Below are 22,688 nucleotides of genomic sequence, written 5' to 3' on the forward strand. Positions count from 1 at the left end.
AATGCTGCGGCTTACCCGAGCGAGCTGGTGACACCGGAATGTCGGACCGGGGATCTGACTCACGCGTGAGCGTTATGCTCCCTGCCTTCTCACCAGACTCACTTGATTGTAGTTTAACTTTGAATACTTACCCATGACAGCTGCATACTAATACGTTCTTTTTTTAAGAGTCTTTAAAAAGATTTTATTTATTTATTATTTATTTATTTATTCTTTGTCAGAGAGTGGGAGCAGCAGGCAGAGAGAGAAGCAGGCTCTCCGCTGAACACGGAGCCTGGCGTGGGACTCGATTCCAGGACCCTGGGATCATGACCTGAGCCAAAGGCAGACACTTAACTGACTGAGCCCCTTAGGCGCTCCTGATTATAATATAATTTTGCATACTTACCCATGTGTTTGTGACTAAGTTTTAGGGCACTACCGAGGGTCAGTGAGTTGATTCCTAACACAGTGACGAGTCCATCCAGCAGAAGCAAGCAGCGCAGGAGTGTCAAGCACTTCAGTCAGAGCTGCCTAAATCTGCAGCCGAGGGCTCACTAGCAGGTGTCGCAGATGCTAGGAGGATGTTCCCCTAGTGAAAGAGTGGCATGCACCTGTACGTTTGGCCAGAAAGATGACCAGTCCCCTTGAGGGATTGGGGTCTGAGAATCCGGTGAGCCATGAAATCGAGGGGTGATGCCTAGGGTCTGGCATCCAGCCTTCTGACGAGTGGCAGATTTCGTGTGCTGATTTAACATAAAGGTTGGCAGGTCCTACTGTCAGTATGTTCCTGTATTTGGCTCAGAGTAAGGTGCTCACTGGGGCATCTGAAATAATGGGGAGCAGGAACACGTGCTTGCAGGAACAGACCGTGTAACCGTTTAGCCTGCTGATGGCTTTGTACAGGTGGTAGAATCCAGTCCAAAGCTCTCCTTCCTTGTAACAGACGATTGGGAAGGGGACAGAGTTCCTACGTGCCTCTAATCATCAGAGTGTTCCAGAATTTCCCCCACATGGCCCAACAGTCCTACATGGCTGAGCTGGCTCAGGCCAGTTTGAAGCAGCATGGTAGCTGGGGAGTGGGGGGCAGAGCCCTCCCAGGGCCAGGAAGATGGTTTTGGACACCATGCAGTGAGGGGGCTCCCTCACTTCTCTGCTGGAAGCGTATACCTTCTTGGTCTTTACATGGCCCTACCTCGACTTCGTAAGACGAACATATGTGAGTAAAGCATGGAGACACCCCAACCCACTGCTGCTGAGCCATGACCTCCGGCTGATTCGTCCACTCCCGGCACCTGAGCGGACCGTAGTGGGAATGCTTGCTTCACCTCCCAGCGCACGACCCGGCCATACCTTCCCTACTCTGTTGCTGTCACAGAGAACTCTCGCTGTGCTCGCTCAGGAAGACAGGTGGTCGTGTGTGGACTTGCTTTTGTTCTCTGGTTAGTCCTTATTCTGGGGGATTAGCATGATGGAATGTGAGTATATTCCCGGTCAGGCTACTGTTTTGTTCGGGGTCACTAGAACATGCCTCGGAGTGTTAATGCATCGAGACGTGAGGCTGTTGGTAGGAAATTGCATTAGGCAAATCACGTCGTGTGTTATTTTGACCTGGAAAGTGACTTAGAAGAGAATGAGAATGAGCCTTTGTAACTCAGTTTGTGTAACACTGATGTGATGATAGATGACATCCCCAGCAAGCCCGGTGTTGGCGACACGTTGCATGGTGTCCCTCCAGCATAGCTTGGAGAAGGTTTCCAGACGAATCGCAGAGTTCTGCTGCCTGGCAGGATGACTCCCATACATTCCTCAGCGGGGAGTCTGTAGAGATGGTTTTGGATGACCTCTTCGGGTAATGTTGGGCACACACAGGCACGTAACAAATCAGTCATGAGACTCTTCTCCTCAGAGAGCCTGGCCCTCAGAAAAGGGGCAAATTTAGATTTGCTGAAAATACATGAAAAGTAGCCACTCTGAAAAAAGTTAGGAAGCAATAATTACACAAATTATCCAGGACTTTCCTGTTGGGCTAGAGACTGATCTATGTGCAAGGAGATCTCTTCCCAGAGAGAAAAACAACAAACTTGAAGGAGATTTTGTGATATTTTATGAGGGGGCAGTTAGCACCAGTTTACTGTTTCGACTAAAGGAAGGTTTAAAGTCCCACCCTTGGTTTATAGAAGGGAGGTTTTAGATTAGACATTCGGAAGAATTTCACTATAAGGACGAAACTCCTAGAGTCTTGCCCTACAGAAAAGGTGTCACCTGCTTGGGTGTATAGAGAGAGAAGGACCTTCGCATGCCAGGGGACCATCCCCTTCCTCATCCCACGGGCCCGCAGGTCCTACTGGGCAGCAGTAGGTAGAGGCTAAGGGAGTGCTCACCCTCCTAATCACCCAAGCAGCATCCCTGTCCACAAACCGTGGGGGGAGGACTGGAACTTGGAACACTTCCCTGGGTTATTTCGCTCTGTCCCTTTGACTGAAAATTCTTGCTCTGGGCTCTTGGGCTTTGGCAGTGGAGTCCAAGCTCCGGAGCCCTACAGTCTGAACAGGGCGTGCAGACATCTGTGCAGGGAGTGTCCTCTGAGAGTCAGGGCACAGAGACCATGGAAACTGGACCGATTTTTTTTTTCTTCCTGTGTTGTCGGAGCAGCAGCTGGCGGATGGGGCCGTGCTGAGTATCCCACAGCCGCACGCCAGCTCCAGTTCGTGGAAAGGGCCGCGAAGCCCCCAAAGGGAGGGGCTGTGTGCTGTGACCTCCCACCTGTGCCTGGAGCGGTCCTCTGGTGTGAGATCTCGTATCTTAAACATTGCACAGGAACGTGACATTGGCGATACATATTTAAAAAGCTGAATACCATTTGGTTTGGGTGTTTGCACGGGTAGAGGTCAGGCTCTGGGGCAGATGTGGCAGAAGTGCCTCTCTTGGGCAATGTGGTCCGATAGGCCAGCAGGTTATATGTCTCACCAGGGAAGAGACGGGCGAGGCTGGCCGTTGGAGATAGACGCATGAGGCTTTGTCTTCCAAGTGTGAAAGTTCCCTGAAGGCGTTGGAGGAGGGTGAGAAGAGGAGGGGACTTGTATGATCTCAGCCCACCATGAAATGACGTCCCCATGTCTCAAGGTTCTAGAAATGCCAGCATTTCTAGAATACTCATACTCAGCATACTCGGAGGATGAGGCTGGCATAGGAAGAACCTCGTGTGATTGTGTTTATTTCAGTCCATTAGTGGACAGGTAATCAGGGCGATGACAAGTTAGCTCAGCTTCTCGTCTGGACCAACCAGCCTTGCTGTGGGGTTAGCTGCAGATTGGACCCTGATGTCTGGTGGCCATCTGAGGGCCATGTCCCTAGATCGGCCCAATCCATCCCCACGGCTATAGGATGAACCCCTGAAAATTATAATAATAGCTACGTTTCTTGAGCATACTAGGCGTTCCTCTGGCTTACATCCAACTCCTGTAGTCCTCAGAACCCCTCAAGGTCAGTCATACTGTGCTTCACTTGCCAACGGGGAAACTAAGGCTGAGTAGTTAGTAGCTTGCCCAAGACCACGCAAGCTGGTAACTAAAGGAGGCAGATTGGAGCCTAGCTATGTCCAGCTCCAAAGCATATGGTTTTTTGTGATAGCTTTGGTGTTTGTTGTCATGAGAGGACATCATCCCCCTGCCGGTTCACTGACAAGCTTCCTTTTAGTGCATTAAGCTCTAGACAACATTCATAAATTCACAATTAGGCCTGACATTGTTCAGCTTCGCTTTGTACCTGTAATGGGGCAAGGTAATATTTTTGAGTAGCGCATTTAAGTACGCTCTGTGGCCTCAGGAGCTGTGTTCACAGTCTGGACGCGTGCGCACCCAGCTTTCTGACGTGTGCGCACCCGGCTTCCCGACGTGCGCGCACCCGGCTTCCCGACGTGCGCGCACCCGGCTTTCCGACGAGCGCGGGCCAGCCTGGTGTTAGTGAGCCCCCGACTCAGCGGCTGCCTCCGGGACCCGCAGGGGAAGCACATGGTTACGTAGGAGGGCCTTGGGGTCACTCTCGAAAGTGACACGCAGGAAGAAAGCCCGGGTAGCTCAGTGAAGCGTCCGACCCTTCGTTTCAGGTCAGCTTACGATCTGAGGGTCGTGAGACTGAGCTTTGCGTCTGCTTGAGGTTCTCTCTCCCTCTGCTCTCTTCCTGATGATGAAATAAAAATAAATAAATAGGGAAAAAAATCGTATTCATGTAACTTTTGGACCATAAAAGAGTTTGTCTTAGAATTGATCCATGTGCAGGCCAAAATACTATTTCATTGTATTTACCCATATTTGAAGTGTTTTTTTTTTAAAGTGTGGATTTTTTAAAAAATTTGTTGTAGATATTGATGAATGTTCAGAACAGCCCTCGGTGTGTGGGAGCCACGCCATCTGCAATAATCAGCCTGGAACCTTCCGCTGCGAGTGTGTGGACGGCTATCGGTTCTCAGAGGCGGGAGCCTGTGTGGGTAAGTTCTGCGGGCGACTTGTCAAATCAGGTAAGTTCTTAGGATGACTTGTCACACCGCTCGTGCTCGCGGGCTGTGTTGCCCGCAGTCTGAGTGCAGGCGCCGCCCAGTCATCATCTGGCTAACGTGGGGGCCCCGCCTTTTGTTGTTCGGGGAAGCCGTTTACCAAGACAAACCAGACTTCGTCCCTTCCCTCCACCTACCCGAGGGTCCCACACCTAAGGTAGAAGCAGTGCTAGAATAAGCCACGAGCCTTAGCAGAACTTCTTGGCCCTGTCAGAGGAGGTGAGGAGAAGCTCTTCGTGGGGCTCACCGTGCTCCAGGCCGGTGCTGTGGGAACTGGTGCTCGTGGGCCAGCCCCAAGGGCCAGACTATTCAGACGTTTCCACTTTTTTCCTGCTGCCACACTTGGACCTGGCGGGGGCCAAGAAGTTTAAGTTCAAAGATTCTTGGAGATGTCTGGGTCCGGCAGGCAGCGTGCTGAATGGGCCTCCAAGCTCAACTTGTCCTCCCAATTTTATTTATTTATTTTTTAAAGATTTTATTTATTTATTTGATAGACAAGTAGGCAGAGAGGCTGGGCGGGGGGCGGGGAGGAAGCGCCCCGCCAAGCAGAGAGCCCGATGTGGGGCTCGATCTCATGACCCTGGGACCATGACCTGAGTGGAAGGCAGAGGCTTAATCGACTGAGCCACCCAGGTGCCTTGTGGTCCCAGTTTTTTTTTTTTTTTTTTTTTTAAAGATTTCATTCATCTACCTGACAGAGAGAGACCTCAAGCAGGCAGAGAGGCAGGCAGAGAGAGAGGAGGAAGCAGGCTCCCTGCTGAGCAGAGAGCCCGATGTGGGGCTCGATCCCAGGACGCCGAGATCATGACCCGAGCCGAAGGCAGCAGCCCAACCCACTGAGCCACCCAGGCACCCCCCAGTTTTAAAACAGATTCTTCTTGTGTCGCATCACGGAGCCGCCCCCTTCCTGCTGCTTGGCTGCTCGCTGGAGCCAGGCGTGCTCCTTTCCCTCCGCCCTGACACTCAGGCAGGGCTGCTGAGGTCCCAGGATGCGGTGACGGCCCAAGGGCGGAAGGGAACAGCCCATTCTCGGGTTTTGAACGTGACCCAAACATCTGCACATTTTGGGAAGCCGGTCCCCTTGCACGGAGTGCAGATCCTGGCTCTGCTAAGGTTACTTTTTTCTCTCTCGGTAGAGAACAACCATTTCTGTGTATTTGGCCCAACTTCCTTCCCTGCTTTTTGGAGATGGAGGCGACTTGAACGTTTATTTTTCATGACAGCCCCGTTTCCTTTACGTCTGGACTCAGCCCTGGCGGGTGGGAGAATGCGGCTCCAGGGTCGGTGGCTGGGAGGCGCGACGTCCCCCTGCCGAGTGCACTCACCGCAGGGCAGGGGGGGGGCAGATGTCTGCTCCGAGGCGTTGGAGTTTGAGGAGGACACCTCACGTGTCTGGACTTCATTTCCTCGGGCTGGATCGTGGGCTCACGGGGTTGCCTAGAGCCCTCGGAGGTCCCTTGGGAGCTGCCGGGGAGGAGCCATAGGAGCCGGGGCCCATCTGTCCCCCGCCACGACCTCCAGCCTTTCATTTCCCTGCATGTCACATTCTGGGTGAGATTTTGTCTGAACCGGGGATCCCACTGCTCGGGAACACATGTGACAGTCACCTGAAGCCGTGCCACCGGGTCCGGGCCTCATGAGGCCTCCTGAGTCCCCATTGCCCGCAAGCCCAGCCGCCAGCCCCCATTGCCCAGCTCCTTTGAGAGCCACAGCGTGGCGAGGCGGCTCACGGGGAAAACCGCCTCGGCCTAAACGCGTTACAGCCAGTCACTCTGTCTTGTCGCTGGGTCACCTCTGCCGAAATTCTCCGTCACAACTGTATGCTGCACGGAAAGCCCGGGTTGGAAAGATTTATCCCAGGTCTCAGCAGGGAAGGGAGAGAAGAGAGTTGGGACAGCCGAGGAGGCCGGTGCAGTGGTCGCCAACGGTGAAGAGCTGGGGCTCGTGCAGGGGCTGCGTGCCTCTTTCCGTGAGGTTCGGTTTCCCGTGGGGAACTGCCTTGTGGACTTCCGTGTTTGGCATTTTCTGTAAACCTGCAACCTTTCTCTTTTCCACTGCATGCCAGCTTTTACAGTTAGTTAGAATGTGCAAAGTATGAAAACAGTCCATAAATCACCTTTTTGTGAAGACACAGACAACCCCCCTCTGCATGGCCATAGCCCTAGGATACGCGGCTCTATGTGTGGAACGTGGGGAGATTTGAGGTTCCACTGACCCCCTCAAGTGGGTGTCTTTGTGCAGTGCACAACACCATGTACCTGCCCATCCCACATGCCAGGAAGAGGGCTTGCTTCACCCAGTGTTCTCCCTTCCCTGCCTATCGTATTGTTGGGAAAAATTAATGTAAAACACTCACTTTTGTGACCTTATGTTCAGAACTTAAAAGTAACTAGGGAAACCACCTTCCTTAGAGCTCTTTACACCCTGTACACCTTTCCCTCTTTCTAACCTGTGACTTCTTACCCTTGGTTCTCCTTCCTTCTTGGCATCTCCCCCTTCTCTCCCGTCACCTCATTTCCAGCCCAACCAGCCTGCAGGTGGTTCTGGGGGAATGCTGCCAGGGGGGCGGAAGCGGCTCAGGACCAGCAGCCCGCTATGCTCCTTCCAGGTCAGGGAAGGGTCCTTTTCCATGCTTCTCTTCAGAAAAGGCAGTGCTAGGAAAGCACAACCCCACTTACAGTCTGCCCGGGATTCTAGTTAAATTTTAATTCTCATTTGAGCCTGGTTTTCTCTCCTTTCCGGAATGTACCCCCTTCCTCCCAGCATGTCGTTTCCCGTTTGTGGAAGGGGTGGGATCAGAGTTGTAGAGAAATTGCCAGCTCAGCAAGGTCAGAAACCTTTGAGGAGAGCACAGCGGGGTGCCCCAGTGTCCCCTCCAGTGGCTTAGGTTCTCGGGGCAGCCGCTGTCCTCTGTGACTGTCCTGACCCCTCTCTGAATGAATGTTGTCAGCAAAACCATCTAGAAATTCCAATTGTGTGAGAACTGAGACGCACTGCCAGGGCTGTGGGCTGTGTGCTCGTTGTCAAGAAATGTAGAAGAGATTTTCCCTCTTAACTGACATGAAACCTCCCTAAAAAATGCCTCACGTATTTCTGAAAATGAAACAGGTCGAACTAAACAGTTTGGAATGGTGGGGCTGGCTTTTAAAACTTCTTTAAGAAGCAAATGGCTTTGGCATGGAAAAGTGGTCTTCCGTTAAAAAAAAAAGTGATGTAAAAAAATGCAGTTCTAAATTGCCTTTTTCTAGAAATGATTTGAGGATTATAGAAATGCGTGTGTGACAACAATGGCCAGGAGGGAATGTCGAGACCTACCTGTGCTTGTCCCGTACGGAGGGTCTCTGTTAATTAGGGTGGAGCAAATGAAGCTGTGAGCAAATGTCACTTGTAAAATGGCCACCTATGAGGTGACATAAATATGACATAAATATGTGTTGGAAGAGATAGAGAAAAGAAAGCTGAGTGAGACTCGTTTCCTGGTGGTTTTGTCTGCGGGCACTTTCCCGACCTTTGAGGGACCCTCATTTGTTGAAAGTCGGGCAGCTAAGCTGAAGGAGTTGTGGGGGAGGAGGGGGACCCTAGAGAAGAGAAGAGCCTTAGAGATGAGGGGACGGGAGGGAAGACAGAAGGGCCCAAGGAAGCCGAGTGTGTTCTTGGACTTGTTAGGTATCATCTGGGTGACTGTTTTCCAGAAATTTGGAGCCTTGAGGAATACCCTCTCCTTGACCTGTCCCCTGACAGTGCTTAGAGCTCTCTCTCTCTCTCATGGACAAGAAAAACTGGAATCAGTCTTGGAAAGACTCAGTGAGGAGGAGAAGGAAGAGAAGCCCTCTTTGCTTGGGATAGTCCAGACACCAAGGGCCTCCTTGAAGGGAAGGAAAGGAACATCAGTTCTGAGGGACAGAATTCTGTCGTGGGTCTTAGAGCTTTAAAACCAGAAGCTAAATGGTGCCTTGGGAACCCCAGAGAACCTGCACCCGCCACTGAAAGTACCCCGAGACCTCAGCCCTTGACTTCCATCTTGAGGCAAGAGCACAAGAAGTTATTACCGGCCACCCCCTTGGTCACTCACCCGCTTCCCAAGCCCTCGTTCTGTGGGTTCTATCTTTGGGACCCTGTAAAGAAGGACAGCTCATCCACCAGCCTCCCCACAGAGGAAGAATGTGAGACTCTGAGAAGTGACGTATTCAAAGCCATGTGGCGGACACGTGTGTACCTGGTAGACACTCGGGGATGCTTACACCCCAGAACCCACAATATCTCTACACCTATCTCACCGCCCTGGAAACATTTACTTCTCCTTCCGTCACGAGAAATGCCTTCAGCGTTTGTAGTCAGTGCTCGACCTGCCTGGTGGGCCAGGGGTCAAGCCACCATGCAGAAGTCTCAGGTCCTCGGCTCCAGGTGCCCCAGCAGTGTTGCTGCAGCAAGTGTGTACATACACCCACACATGCCCACCTCCATGTCTCGGTGAACGGAAAGTTGGGTTTGAGGGAGCCAGTATAGAGCGTGGCCTGAGACAGAGCCCTGGGGTTTTGCCAAGGTTGAGTACCAGGTGGGATGAACAGCCGTGGTGTCTGTCTCTGAAGACTGATTGGAGGCAGGTGGCAGAAAACAGAAAATCCAGGGGTACTAACCCACTGGGGGGCAGAGGAGGAAGCCTGACAGGATGTCTGGAGGTCCGGGGTCTAGGCACAGTCCCCTCAGTGGACTAAACCACTGATGTAGAGGGAACTTGCTTAGAAGGCTACCGTGACCGCTTGGGGCCTCTCTCCAAACACTGTGTGTCAACCTTTTGTTTGAAGCTGTTGTGGACCGGCGCCCTATCAACTACTGCGAGACTGGCCTCCACGACTGCGACATACCCCAGCGGGCTCAGTGTGTCTACATGGGAGGGTCCTCCTACACCTGTTCCTGTCTGCCGGGCTTCTCTGGGGACGGCCGAGCCTGCCAAGGTACGTGCTTGCTCTGATTTTTCTTTCCATGGAACCTGAAAGAGAAATCCCATCTGCCAATTACCGGCTCACCCTGAAATTAAGAAAATTACTCTTTCAACTCTGTTGAGTATATGGGCTGCGTTTTGTCTCTCTGCGTAGTGTGAACCCTACGTTTTCCTTTGGGGGCTGTTGTCATTGGAGAAAACGCTTATCCTTCCCCTACTACTTGGTTCTACGTGACTTGCTCACTCAGGCAACAATTAGACTCCTGTTGTCTACTAGGAACTGAGGAGATTTTCTTTGGGGAAAAGGCAAACAACTCTTGGATACATGGGGCTTGAGGTCCGGCTTTTTGTTTAGTAAGAGATATATAAATATATAAATGTGTATATATAATTCACCTGGCCCGCTCTCACCTTCTGCTCTGAAACAAGCCCAGTCTCCTTACTGAATAAATGACTACAGTCAAAGTCAAAATGATTACCCAGAATTCTTTTAGACCTGCGGTCAGTCCTTCATTGGCTCCCAAGATGTTCTTAAAGATTATTTCAGGAAAGAGAACTATGAGAAAATTACCTCCACCCCTTGATTTGCAAAATTGCTTAAAAGCACAGCCAACAGTATTCCTGAAAAGTCCAAGCTTTTCTAAGATTATAAATTCTGAGATACTTTCTTTTCATTACTGAACACATGAATTTTCTCTTATCTCTGAGGTTTTTCTCTCCACCCTTAATGATGTCTCCAAACTCTCCGAGGTTTTTGAAACCCTCTCTTGTGATGAGCAGACTCATTTTATAATGCAAATGAAACTTCTCTATTTTCATTTTTCATGCTTGATTTTCCATGAAAACACTAGCGTTGGAGCGAAACACATTTATAAATACACTGGATAGAATTTAGAGAGCTTGTGTTTTGATGAGTCACGTTTTGTAAATTTTAAATCGCTATTCCCAGATCAGAAACAGAGTCCCCCAGAGTTGAGCAAGTGGTTTAAATTACTGTGTCAACGATGAATTCCAGAAGAAATTTCACTGTCCCCTGGGCTTGGTGGCTGTTTTGCAGATGTGGATGAGTGTCAGTCAACCCGATGTCACCCCGACGCCTTCTGCTACAACACTCCAGGCTCCTTCAAGTGCCAATGCAAACCTGGTTATCATGGAGATGGCTTCCATTGTGTGCCCGGAGGTAAGGTATTGGAGACACTTGGAACTGGTAGTCCTTGCCATGTTTCTGCTACTGAGCACATGGCCCTGGGAGAAGCGCTAAGGTAGGGAAGTTGGAGTCTGTATGGAGAGTCTTAAGGGATGTTAAGGTGGGAGACGAGAGCACAGCTGCAGCGTACAACCGGTTGTGCACTGCACAACGCTAGCGGGTACCACGTAGAACATAACTATACTGGTGACCTCGAGTCTGGGCATCCTTGTAACTTGAGCAAGCAGTTCAGGTTAAAAATGCTCTGTACTAGTCAGGGTTCTCCAGAGAAACAGAGCTAATAGGATGTGTGTGTGTGCATGCACATGTGTGTTATAAAGAGATTATAAGGAATTGGTTTTCCCAATTATAAAGCCTTGCGAGTCCAAGATCTGCAGTTAGCGAACTGGAGGCCCAGGACAGCCCATGTTTCCATCTGAGTGTGAAGGCAGAGAAAAGCTGGTGTCCCAGGTCATTGATCGTTGGGAAGGATGGATTCTCTCTTACTCAGGGAAGGGCCAGCCTTTGTGTTCTAGTCTAGCCTTCCACTGATTAGATGAGGCCCATCTGCTTTCCTCAGTCCATGAAGTTAAAGGGTGATCTCATCCAAAATGTCCTCACGGAAAGACCTACAGTGTTTGACCAGATATCTAGCATATCTCTACCCTGCGGTCCAGCCAAGTTCACACATAAAATTAAGCCATCCCAGCTTCCTGGGAGTCGTAGGGAATAGAGCTCGGTGGGGAGCAGGGGCAAAGGGCCACCACTGGGGGAAGATGCTGGCTAATGACCCTAACAGAACTGTCCACATGGCTACCTATGACACCTGACTGTGGTTTCTGAAGTGAGCTGGTGACCCGAGGCTTGTGTGGCGTCTCATTAGACAGTAAAGATAACGATAGTCCTAGGTCCCTATCTGGAGCTGGTCTGGGAAGGTAGGAGGCCTCCGCAGGTGCTGCCGAACGAATACCTGTAATTGACGGCCGTTTGTGTAGGTGCCTCACCTGTACAGTTTCTCGTGATGTTCGTGATCTTCTTTTTCCGAGGGAGGGCAACTGGGGGAGGGGCGAGGGAAGGGGCAAAGGAGAGAGAGAATCCCAAGCAGACTCCACGCCCAGCCGGAGCCTGACGAGAGGCTCGAGCTCATGACCCTGAGATCACGATGGACCCGAAATCAAGAATCCGATGCTTAACCGATGGTGCCTCATAATCGTCTTTTTAAAATGAACACAGTTACAATCTCCATTTACACCGAGGATCCTGATGCTGAAAAAGATAAAGGTGTAATCAAGTTCCCACTGGTAGTAAGTGCTGGAACCAAGACCCAAACCCAGTTCTGTCGGATGGACTCCAGCCTGGATTCAGTCCCCGGAACCACACGCTGTTCTGTCATGAGATCAAGAATATGCCGGACGCCTCAGCCTGGAGTCATGTGGTTACTTATTTGTAATTATTGCCGCTGTTACTGCCAGACGTATTTATGCCACTGTAACTATGTCCTGTATATGCACAATTATATAATGTTTCAACAAAATATCCATTTTACCACCACCTTGTTAAGCAATTAGTAACTATTTCAGTGCCTATCTACACTAGCCTGTGAGTGTAGGCTGCATATGCGTTTTACTTTTTTTTTTTTTAAAGATTTTATTTATTTATTTGACAGAGATCACAAGTAGGCAGAGAGGCAGGCAGAGAAAGCGGGGAGGCAGGCTCCCTGCTGAGCTGAGAGCCCAGTGCAGGGCTCAGTCCCAGGACCCTGAGATCATGACCTGAGCCAAAGGCAAAGGGTTAACCCACGGAGCCACCCAGGCGCCCTGCATATGCGTTTTATTCCTATGTCCCCAATATCCAGTGGAGGACGTGGCCCATGACGGTGCTCCCCGTCACCAGTCTCCCCTCCTACTAGAAGTGTAGGAAAGTATTTATTTTCCACCCTCTCAACAGGGCTAGGTGTGACCAGTTTTTAGGATAGTCGCCCATCAAAAAGAAAAATAATAAATTTAAGGTTAAAATTTGAACATATAATACTGTACGTTTCTCATCTACATTGTTTTCTTCTGATTAGAACAAGGATCTGCGTCCTGTCATTTGCACGTCAAAATTGGCCCAGCTCCTGTTTTTGTAAATGAAGTTTTATTGGAGAACAGCCATGCTCGTTAGCTTATGTAGAGCCAATGGCTTCTTTCATTTGACACAGGCTGAGTTCAGTAGTTGTGGCCAAGACTATGAGGCATACAAAGCCTAAAATCTCTGCCACTCGGCCCTTGACAGGAAATGTTTCCCAACCCCCAGCCAGGATGAACCGAGGCAGAGCCAATCTTTTATTCTTGAAGTTGTGGGTAAAAACCATCTCGCTGCCCATAGATTCTGATAAGCAGGTTATGTACAGAAGAATTTGTGATAATCTCAGTCAAACATTCCAGCAGCTACTAAAAATGACTAACGCTCATTATTTCCTTAGGCTTGCTTCATATCGCCGGTTCAAGAAGCAGCAGATGTTTCATTTTTTGGTTTTTGTTTTTTATTTTTAACCTCACTCCTTGCCCCTTCCCTAAGGCTCTGTTAACGAAACAGAAACAAATTCAGACCTGCAGGCTGGGATAGGAAGATGGGACAAGGACAAAACCAATCAGAGCTATCTGCTAGGATTGCTGATGGACTCAATCCCATTCTTTCAAGAAATTCAGCATCTAGTTATGTCGTCAAGAGAGGAGTGCGCTAGAAACGTACGTGAGTGTTCGTTGAGTATCGCTGGTAACAACGACAACAGCAAACCAAATGATTGTCAACAGGAGGGCTGGACCAGTGAGTTTTGGTACAATTACTACAATGAAATAATGTACAGCAGTTAAAATAAGTGAGCCAGAATCAATGGGTAATTCTCAAAAACATGGTAAGCAGGAAAAAAGTGACAGAAGGATATATACAGCATGATGCCGTTTATGTAAAATATAACACTATGAAAATAAAGCCATGTGTGTATACATATGTAAGAAAGCTACAAAATGCATATATAGGAATGAAAAACAAAAATCGGGGCTCAAGGTTGCCTACGCAGTGAGAGAGAGGAGGTTGGGACCGAGGAGGGCTACACAGGGGCTGCCTTTGTATTTCTTTTTTTTCTTCTTTTTTCTTTTCTTTTCTTTTTTTTTTTTTTTTTAAGATTTTATTTATGTGACAGAGATCACAAGTAGGCAGAGAGGCAGGCAGAGAGAGAGGAGGAAGCAGGCTCCCTGTTGAGCAGAGAGCCCAATGCGGGGCTCGATCCCAGGACCCTGGGATCATGACCTGAGCCAAAGGCAGAGGCTTTAACCCACTGAGCCACCCAGGCACCCCGCCTTTGTAGTTCTAATTTTTTTTTCAGCTGGAAAATGAACACAGGTTTTCATCATATTTTTCTAAACTTTGACTAAAATATTCTGTGAAATATTAACAGAGAGAAAAATAATATGTGTGTCATCCCAACTCCTATTGCCAAGCACAGTGAGGTACAGGGAATCAAACAGTCAGCACTTAGCTTGGTCCTACTGTATACAGTGGGGACAAGTTTTTAAAAAATCAAACTAAACTGGCTTTGAGGGTGAGTCAGCCAGTTAAGGTCACGGCTACAGCAGTGTCACCCGATGACAAGCAAGACAAGAAACTCGGATTTGTCCCCCCTGCGCCTCTGCACTCTTGCCCACAACCCGTGTGTGAACATCAGTTCAGCAGACTGCTATCATCTTTCCTTTTCAACGGAATAGAACAGAAAACAATCAGGAAAACAACCGAGTAGGTAGAGTGTGCATAGTAGGAAAAAGTGCCGTTTGGTGAAATGATGCTCGTCTCTATGTGTGGATGAGTATGTGTGCATGTGCATAAGTGTGGGGGTGGGGGTGGGGGTGTGTGTGTGGGTGGAGTTGCTGAGTGAAGTGTATTTCTGTGGGTCATGGGCAGGAAGTTTGAGGGCCACCATATTACAGTTGACTCTTGAACAATGTGGGGTTAGGGGCACTGACTCGTGCCCCCCCCACCCTGCAGACATGAACAGTTGAAAATCTGTGTATAACTTTTGACTGCCCCAAAACTTCACTACTCATAGCCTACTGTTGACCAGAAGCCTTACTAATAACATAAACAGTCAATGAACACATAGTTGGTATGTTATATATGTCTTATATACTGTATTCCAGCTATAAAGTGAGCTAGAGGAAAGAAAATGTTATTAAGAAAATCATAAAGAAGAGAAAATATAGTAAAAAAAAAAAAATCCACAGTTCAGGGTGCCAGCATGACTCAGTTGGTTAAGCGTCCGACTCTTGGTTTCAGGTCAGGTCATGATCTCAAGGTCGCAGGGTCGATCCCTGCGTCGTTCTCCACGTTTAGCTGAGTCTGCTTGAGATTTTCCCTTTCCCTCTGCCCCTCTCCACCACTCGTGCATTTTCTCTCTCTTCCAGTCCCTCCCCTAATCTCTCTCTCTCAATAAATCAATCTTTAAAAAAAAAAAACAAAACCCACAGTTCAGACCTGTGTTGCTCAAGGGTTAATGGTAGTTATCTATTGTATTGTAATAAAGGATCCCCAGAGTTAGGAGCTGAAGACATAAATACTTGTTATCTCACAGCTCTGAGGGTCAGGAACTCAGGGGCAGCTTAGCTGGGTGGTCTTGGTTCAGGGTCTCTCATTGGATTGTCGTCAAGACATTTGCTGGGGCTCTGGTCTTCTCTGAGGTTCACCAGGGGCTGAGGGATCCATGTGGTTGCTGGCAAGCCCCTGTGCCTCACAGGCCCCCGGACTGAGAACTGCAGGTCCTCACGGCCTGGGTCTCTCACAGGGCTGCCTCAGTGACTTCAAGATCTGGCAGCTGGCTTCCTCCAGAGCAGGTGGTAAGAGAGAGAGCGCGAGTACATCCAAGATGGAAGCCAGTCTTTTGTAACCTCATCTGGGAAATGAAAGGCTGTCACTTGTGATACTCTTAGTCACAGGGCAACCCTCGGACAGTGTGAAAGGGAATTGCCTAATATGAGAATGCCAGGATGCAGGAGACTGGGGCCATCTTGGAGGCTGCCTACCACAGCCGCCAGCCTTGTCTGGGGGAATGCAATTGTCTAGAGTGTTGGAAAGTAAGAGACTGGATTAGTAGCAGATCAAAGAGGCATCTACAAAGTCCTGGCTAGAGTCATAAAGCCTGGTCCTTAAGGGCACATACCACGCCTGCCGATGTTGGATTACGTCTCTTCATGCTCGGCACCCATCACGCTTACCAGCGTGTTGCACCAGCAGACACAGTACACATCTTTAGACACAAAGGAATTCAGGAGATCAGAGAGCAGGGCTTCAAGGAAAGATGAAAACATTTAGGATAATACAACTTAAGGAAAACTGAGAAACAATTTAATGGACACTTTTTGTTTGTGTCTTATCGTTTGTTTCCCTGTGCACTTTGCTTCAAACAAACCCAGTGTTAGAAAACTTGAATTTCCCAGTGAGAGCTGGAAGGGCTCTAGAAATTCTATAATTCATCTCCTTTGTTTTATAAACAAAGAACATGAGGCCTGAATAATTTTTTGGTTTACAAAAAGTTCCTTGAACTCCTTATGTAAGAGAATTTTCTATGGCAGTTTTTCTCAAAATTGAGTAAGACCTTTAAAAAAATTTCCTGTGGTCTCTGGTGTTAGATTATTTTTATTACAGATAAATCCATCTGCGGGAAAGAGCCCCTAGGAGTAGCTGGCCCCTGGTGGGGGCAGAGTAGACAGGAAGAGGATACATAAGGAAGGCCCCCCCAAAACGAGTTCCTCCACCCCGAGTGTATCAGAGACTACACTAGTTACTTATTTTGGATTAACACGGAGAAAGAAATTTAATCAGGCCAGGAAATGAAATGCAAGTGAAGAGATTTAAAAGGTGCTTTTTCCCCCCATTTCTCTTTATCATTTTTCTCTCATTTTCTTTGTCCCCAACCTTGAGAAAGTCACCCCAGACTTCCTGCTCATCCCTGGATAAATATCGGGTCTTGACTGCTTGCTCAGAGCAGATGAGTAAAAAGAATCTTGCCCGAGTTGTCATTTTATCAGGCAGGAAAAGGGCCAGGAAATGTGTCTTTATTACCCCTCCCATCCGGCCCGCCCGCAATGGAAAATTCCCCATGGAGGGCTGAGACCCTCAGCAGGGGGCTCCCACTGGGGCTGCTCCTGCTAGCCGGGCTGGGAAGCCATCCCAGGAAACCCAGTGACGTTGCAGCTTTCCGTAAACACACTTGAAATTCCATATCCTGAGTCCCAATTGGTAGTTTTCTCCTCCTCTTTGTAAGTTCAAGATACAGCAACTTAAAAGTTCCTCTTTAAATTGTAGATCACTTGAGACTCTGTGTGTTGGCCAAACACCATGTCAACACAAAACTGTCAGCCACATAAAATGGAGTCACCCCTACTTCCTTAAAAGTTAGGTGTTGTTGACAGCACACGCTCAACACCAGTCCTGTTCTCTAGTTGGAAAGGCAGCACCATATATAGACGCTGGTGGAAGGAAACTGAGTCTGGGGGCACCTGGGTGACTCAGTGGGTTAAAGCCTCTGCCTTTCACTCAGGTCATGATCCCAGGGTCCTAGGATCGAGCCCCGCATCTGTCTCTCTGCTCAGCGGGGAGCCTGCTTCCTCATCTCTCTCTCTGCCTGCCTCTCTGCCTACCTGTGATCTGTCTAATAAATAGATAAAATCTTTATAAAAAAGAAGGAAACTGAGTCTGTGGGCCACAGATAATTTCAGTGTGTGCATTAAGCTCGCTTGTATATATCACCGATGACATAACATGTCTGGTGTTCATGAGCTGTTCTGGGCTCTGGGCTTGTGGATACAGAGGGGCTGAGCCAGGAATCCAATGACCCAGGTTCTAGCTTGCGGTGAGCCCTTTCCTAGTGCTGTGGCCTGGGAACCCCCTTACCAGCCTGAGCCTTGGCTCTCTCATGTGGTATAAAAATGGAGTTGCCTGTTGCATACTGTTCTGGTAGAGAATTAAATGAAACACGTGTGAATGGAGACAGTTGATACGGGAAACTTGCAAACCCTGTGTACGTGCAAGATACTGAGGAAGGAACAAATTCTACATCCAAGAGCCAACAAAACCCAGTATCTTATTCTCAAGCAGAGGGCTTATTTGTATCTTCGCTTGGCTCTTCCTACATCAAATATGTTGTTTGTTTGTTTGTTTTTTAGTATTAGCCCCCAGGACAAAAGGGAAAGCATACCCACTCTTTCCCTTGCCAGGTTCAGCATACACTTTCCTGGCCTCACTCACTGCTTCTGATCATGGGAGCAGCCCCATGAAGCAGACTAGTGTGAGAACTGGCAGCATAGACAGAAGGTACTTTAAATATTTGCTGGCAACACGCACACAATATCACCATGGAGGCCATGTTGCAGTGACAAATGAACATTTGAGTGTGGAATTTCAAATTCCGTCTGTACGTGTTGTCCCGTCATATTTCCCTTACTCCTCACAATAACGCATGAGATTAGTTACTGGCGCCATCGTGGTCCTACGGTGAGGAGTGTGGCACATCCAGCATTGCGGACGCGCCCAAGATAACACCAAAAATGGTGGAACCGAGAGTCGAAAACACTTTTCAGACACAAAGTTCTGTGAAACAGATTATTATCTGTTATGTTACAATGTGTCTTATTACTAATACATCATATTAGTTAACACGTATTCATATGTGAATGAGCATATTTATATAAAATTTCTCCCTAACATAACTAGTAATGCCCTAGAGTACAGGTTGATAGCTACCATCCCCACAGGCCAAATCTGGCCCACTGTCTGTTTTTGTAAATAAAGTTTTATTGGAACTCTCATTCATTTACGTATTAAATTTGGTTGCTTCCATGCCACAACTGCAGAGGTGTGGCCGCCCTCCAGCCAGTGTGGAACCAGCTACAGCTCTGCGTACTGGGGGATTGTTGATTCTAGGCCATTTCCCACAGATAGAGAAGGATTTCCTTACCTGGGGATCCTAGTTGCACGGTTAAAAGGCCATGTTTCCTGCCAAACACAAGTTGAAAGGAAAGCACAGATTTGGAAAATGTGCCCTGGGGTGTTTGGTCTCCCAAATCTTTGATCTCGACTCAGCGTGGATAATCAAGAAGCTTGATACAAAGGGTGAATTTCTCTTAAAGAAATACAAAGAAACGAAGTCTCTTAAAACAAATTTCTGTGATGCCCACCAAGTGACGAATGGATAAACAAGATGTGGTCTAGCCATCCTGTGGAATACTGTTCAGGCATAAAAGGAAATGATACACTGCTGGATCCTACACTATGAATGAACCCCGAAAACCTGCTGAGTGAGAGCGACCAGGCACAACGGGTCATGCGCCGTATGCATGACCGTACGTGTCACATTTATAGGAAATGTCCAGGAGAGGCAATCCATGGAGACAGAATGCAGGTTGCTGGCTGCCAGGGGCGGGGAGGAGGTGGGAGTGGAGAGCATGCTGCTTCTAGGTGTGAGCTTTCCTTTGGAGCCAAGGACGGTGGATCAGAATCCCATAGAGGTAGTGGTTCGATGTCGTATCATGACTACTAAATGGCACTGAAGGGCTCACTTCGAAATAATGAATGTTATGTTCTGTCCGTTTTGCCTCAGTGTTTACAAACTGCAAACAAATCACATAGGAGAGAAAAGAAAATGTAAATATCATCTTGACAGTGACATCCGTTAAATAACATTTTAAATTTTAGAAAGTGAACAACACAAAACCCAACGATCAGTTTTCATGGGTCTGCGTCTGCCATGGGGCTCCCGCCCGGCGACCCAGCTGACCGCCTCCCCTGTGCTTGTCTCTGTTGCAGAAATGGAGAAAACCCGATGCCAGCTGGAGAGAGAACACATCCTCAGGGCAGCGGGGGTGATGGTCCCACAGCGGCCCGGCCTGTTTGTTCCTGAGTGTGACGAGCACGGGCACTACGTGCCTACCCAGTGCCACGGCAGCACGGGCCAGTGCTGGTGCGTGGATCGTGATGGCCGGGAGCTGGAGGGCACCAGGACCAGGCCCGGGATGAGGCCCCCATGTAAGTCGGAGGGCAGCACTGCACTGGGCTTGGGTCTGAGAAGGGCCTCAGAGACCAGAGTCCCAGTGCCTTTGAGCATCCCTGGGGGTCTTGCCCAGGGCACAGGCGGCACGTTCTGTCTACCCTAAATCCTGCACTGCTCCGCCAGCCCGGACCCCTCCCTTTCTGCCCTCTGCACCTCTCTTCTCTGTCTCCCTGGTCATGCACCCACCTCCTCCATCTCTCTATCCCCACCACTCCCCCATACCTGTTCTCTTCCTCTCTGCACGCCTGTTGTGTACAAATGCTGGTGGGACCCGCTGCAGCCATCCTGCGTGGGTAGCACAGGGTATGTGTACTGTGGGTCCCCCAGGGCACACTCCGTGCAGTGGCCGCCTGGCCTTCCAGCTGTGTGCTTTGTGGTAGGCTTGGAAGAGGGCCCCCCCGAAGGCCTTCCCTGGGAGGTGCGGGGCCAGGAGCAGGGTCGGGGAGTGTGAGGCCAGTGGGTCTGTGCTGCTTGGGACCTCTCAGCCTCTCTCTAGGATGGATCCCAGCTCTACAATCCTGCTTCTGTCTCAGATGGAGGAGATGGTCATTGTTGCACGTAATCAAAATCAAACACAATCAGTCCTTGAATCTCCATTCTCAATTCAGCTAGTGACCAGCTATTTTTGCAAAGCTGCTAAGAGGCCAAGTGAGTAGGAAGTGGTCTTAATTCAGCTCAGCATTAACTGAGCTTCCAATGCTGGGACCAGTGCCTGGGGGTCCAGAGGGGTAAGTCACAGCGCCGGCCCCCCAGAACCTGGTGGGACAGGTGAACAGGGGCAGGGCAGGGAGAGGAGCTCACCGAGAAACCCAGAGGCTTATGTGGGCGGTGGGCCAGTTGGGGAAGGTGTTGCAGAGCCAATAGGTTACCAAGCAGAGGCAAAGGCAGGAGCTCTGGGGGGGCTGGGGTTGAGGGGCCTGATTCAGGCAGCAGGTGCAGACTGAGAGGTCAGAGAGAGGAGGGGAACCTGGGGGAGGGCCTTGGATGCCCAGCAGAGGGCCTGGACTTGATCCCGAGGGCAGCCGGGAGCCTGGGGAGGGTCTTGAATAGACATTGATGCAACCAGGTTCGGGTTTTAGAAATACAGCGGCTGGCTGACGGGTAGAAGCTGAGCTGGAGTAAGTGGCCCCGACAGGTGCCTAACAGGCGAGCGAATGACCAGCCGGCAGGCTGGCAGGGAGTTTGGAGAGGAGGGATGGATTCCAGAGAGAGAAGAGGTCAGCCAGTCTGGTTCATGTCACTGACTGGGTGCAGTGGGCAAGATAGGCGGGCAGGGAAAAGAAGGGGAAACGGCCCCAGTGAGGACCGTCCAGCTCTCTGGTCAGAGAACCTGAGCCAGAGCCCGAGCCCTGGAAGGCCCACGTCCGGGCCCCCAACCTGTAGCTGGGGCAGCCTGTTCCTCCTCAGGACATTCTCTCATCCTGGGGGGGAGTCAGGAGTCATGCCGGCTTCAGGGGCAGCACTTAGGAGGCGAGGCTGACTCTCGGGAAGAACGGACCCCTGACCCGTGTTCTGTTCCTGAAAGGCCGGGTGGGCTGTGTGTCTGCTCACGGGGCTGGGTCCGCAGGGGTGAGCAGGGCCAGCTTGCTCTGAGAGCCCCTCCAGCCTGGGGAAGCCCAGCACCTTCCACTGGGGTGTGAACTGCCTGGGGGCAGGGGTTCTGGGGGGGCTGTTCTTGCTGTCCTTTTGGTTCATGTGTCCGAAGCAGGGCAGGAGCGGTTACAGTATTTCTGTTCCTAAGGGAAGGCTAAGCCCTTGCTTTGTTTTCCCTTTCCACATGACCTTTAATATGAACCTCAGGCCTTGCCTTATCATCTTCACAAATGCCCTCTGTGGTCTTTCCGCTCCTCATGTTTTTAGAGGTACAGTGAGCATTGTGTGGTTGTGCCGTTTGTGGTGCCATGAAGGTGGCGTGACCCTGGGCGTGTGTGCACCCACGCGCGTGCATTGGTGTGTGTGTTCCTACTGCACGCACACCTTGCTCACTGACCTCTCTTGCCACCCAGGTTTGAGTACAGTGGCTCCCCCGATTCACCAAGGACCCTCCGTTCCTACGGCTGTGATCCCCCTGCCGCCTGGGACCCACTTACTCTTCGCTCAGACGGGGAAGATCGAGCGCCTCCCCCTGGAAGGAAGCAGCTTGCAGAAGACGGAAGCCAGGACGCTGCTGCATGCCCCAGTGAGTGCTGGCTAACGGCCCTGCGCGACAGCCGGCTTCAGGGACCTGGAAAATCAAGCCCGGGGTCGTTAGACCAGCCCCAGGCCTTGACCCCTGGACTTGGGGGCCTCGTGATTTCCATGGGACCCCAGTTGCCATCTCTGGATGGGGCCACTTGAGCTGCCCGCCCATCCAGGAGGGGATGAGGCAGAAGCAGGAAGGCCTTTCGGAGACCACCGTGGCGTCTGACCCCTTGCGTGGGGCGTCACAGGAGTTGGTGTCTCATCTGGGTGCCTCTCCCAGGTCCCACCTTGCCGTGCCGAATTAGTGCGGTGGCTCAGGTTTGGCACATCAGCTCTAGAGCCTCGTATCTGCCCCGAGGCAAAAACAGCCTTCAGCTTTGAGCTTTTCAAAGCATCAAAGATGCATTTTGTGAGCAGGAGACTTTTGTCTGTTCGAGGTTGGATGCTTTTTTTTTTTTTTTTTTTTTTAAGATTTTATTTATCTATTTTTGCAAGAGAGAGAGAACAAGCACACGCCAGATGGGGTGGTGTAGAGGGAGAAGCAGGCTCACCGCTGAGCTGGGAGCCCAATGTGGGGCTTGATCCCAGGACCCTGGGATCATGACATGAGCCAAAGGCAGATGCTTAACCCACTGAGCCCCCCCCCCACCAGGCTCTCCGGGGTTGGACGCTTCTGAAAAGCCATTTAGTTTCATCTGCTATCCTGACCACCCCCTCGGCAAGAAATCCGGCCTGAGACCTGGGGGCTTCCGGCACAACTCGGTCA

General features: G+C 50.1%; 1 protein-coding gene across 1 annotated transcript in view; it reads left to right on the forward strand.

Annotated features, from left to right (window-relative positions):
* Positions 1–22,688, forward strand: part of LOC111160478 (nidogen 1) — an 82,302-nt gene that overhangs the window by 46,452 nt on the left and 13,162 nt on the right. Inside the window, exons 10-14 of the mRNA XM_022523620.1 lie at positions 4,343–4,468; positions 9,340–9,489; positions 10,534–10,656; positions 19,498–19,716; positions 21,748–21,920. Of these exons, the coding sequence (XP_022379328.1) occupies positions 4,343–4,468; positions 9,340–9,489; positions 10,534–10,656; positions 19,498–19,716; positions 21,748–21,920 (791 nt within the window). The remainder of the gene's footprint in view (positions 1–4,342; positions 4,469–9,339; positions 9,490–10,533; positions 10,657–19,497; positions 19,717–21,747; positions 21,921–22,688) is intronic.

This window comes from Enhydra lutris, unplaced genomic scaffold, assembly GCF_002288905.1.
Source record: "Enhydra lutris kenyoni isolate GAN:26980312 unplaced genomic scaffold, ASM228890v2 scaffoldscaffold76, whole genome shotgun sequence".
In the NCBI taxonomy this organism is placed as follows: Eukaryota; Metazoa; Chordata; class Mammalia; order Carnivora; family Mustelidae; genus Enhydra; species Enhydra lutris.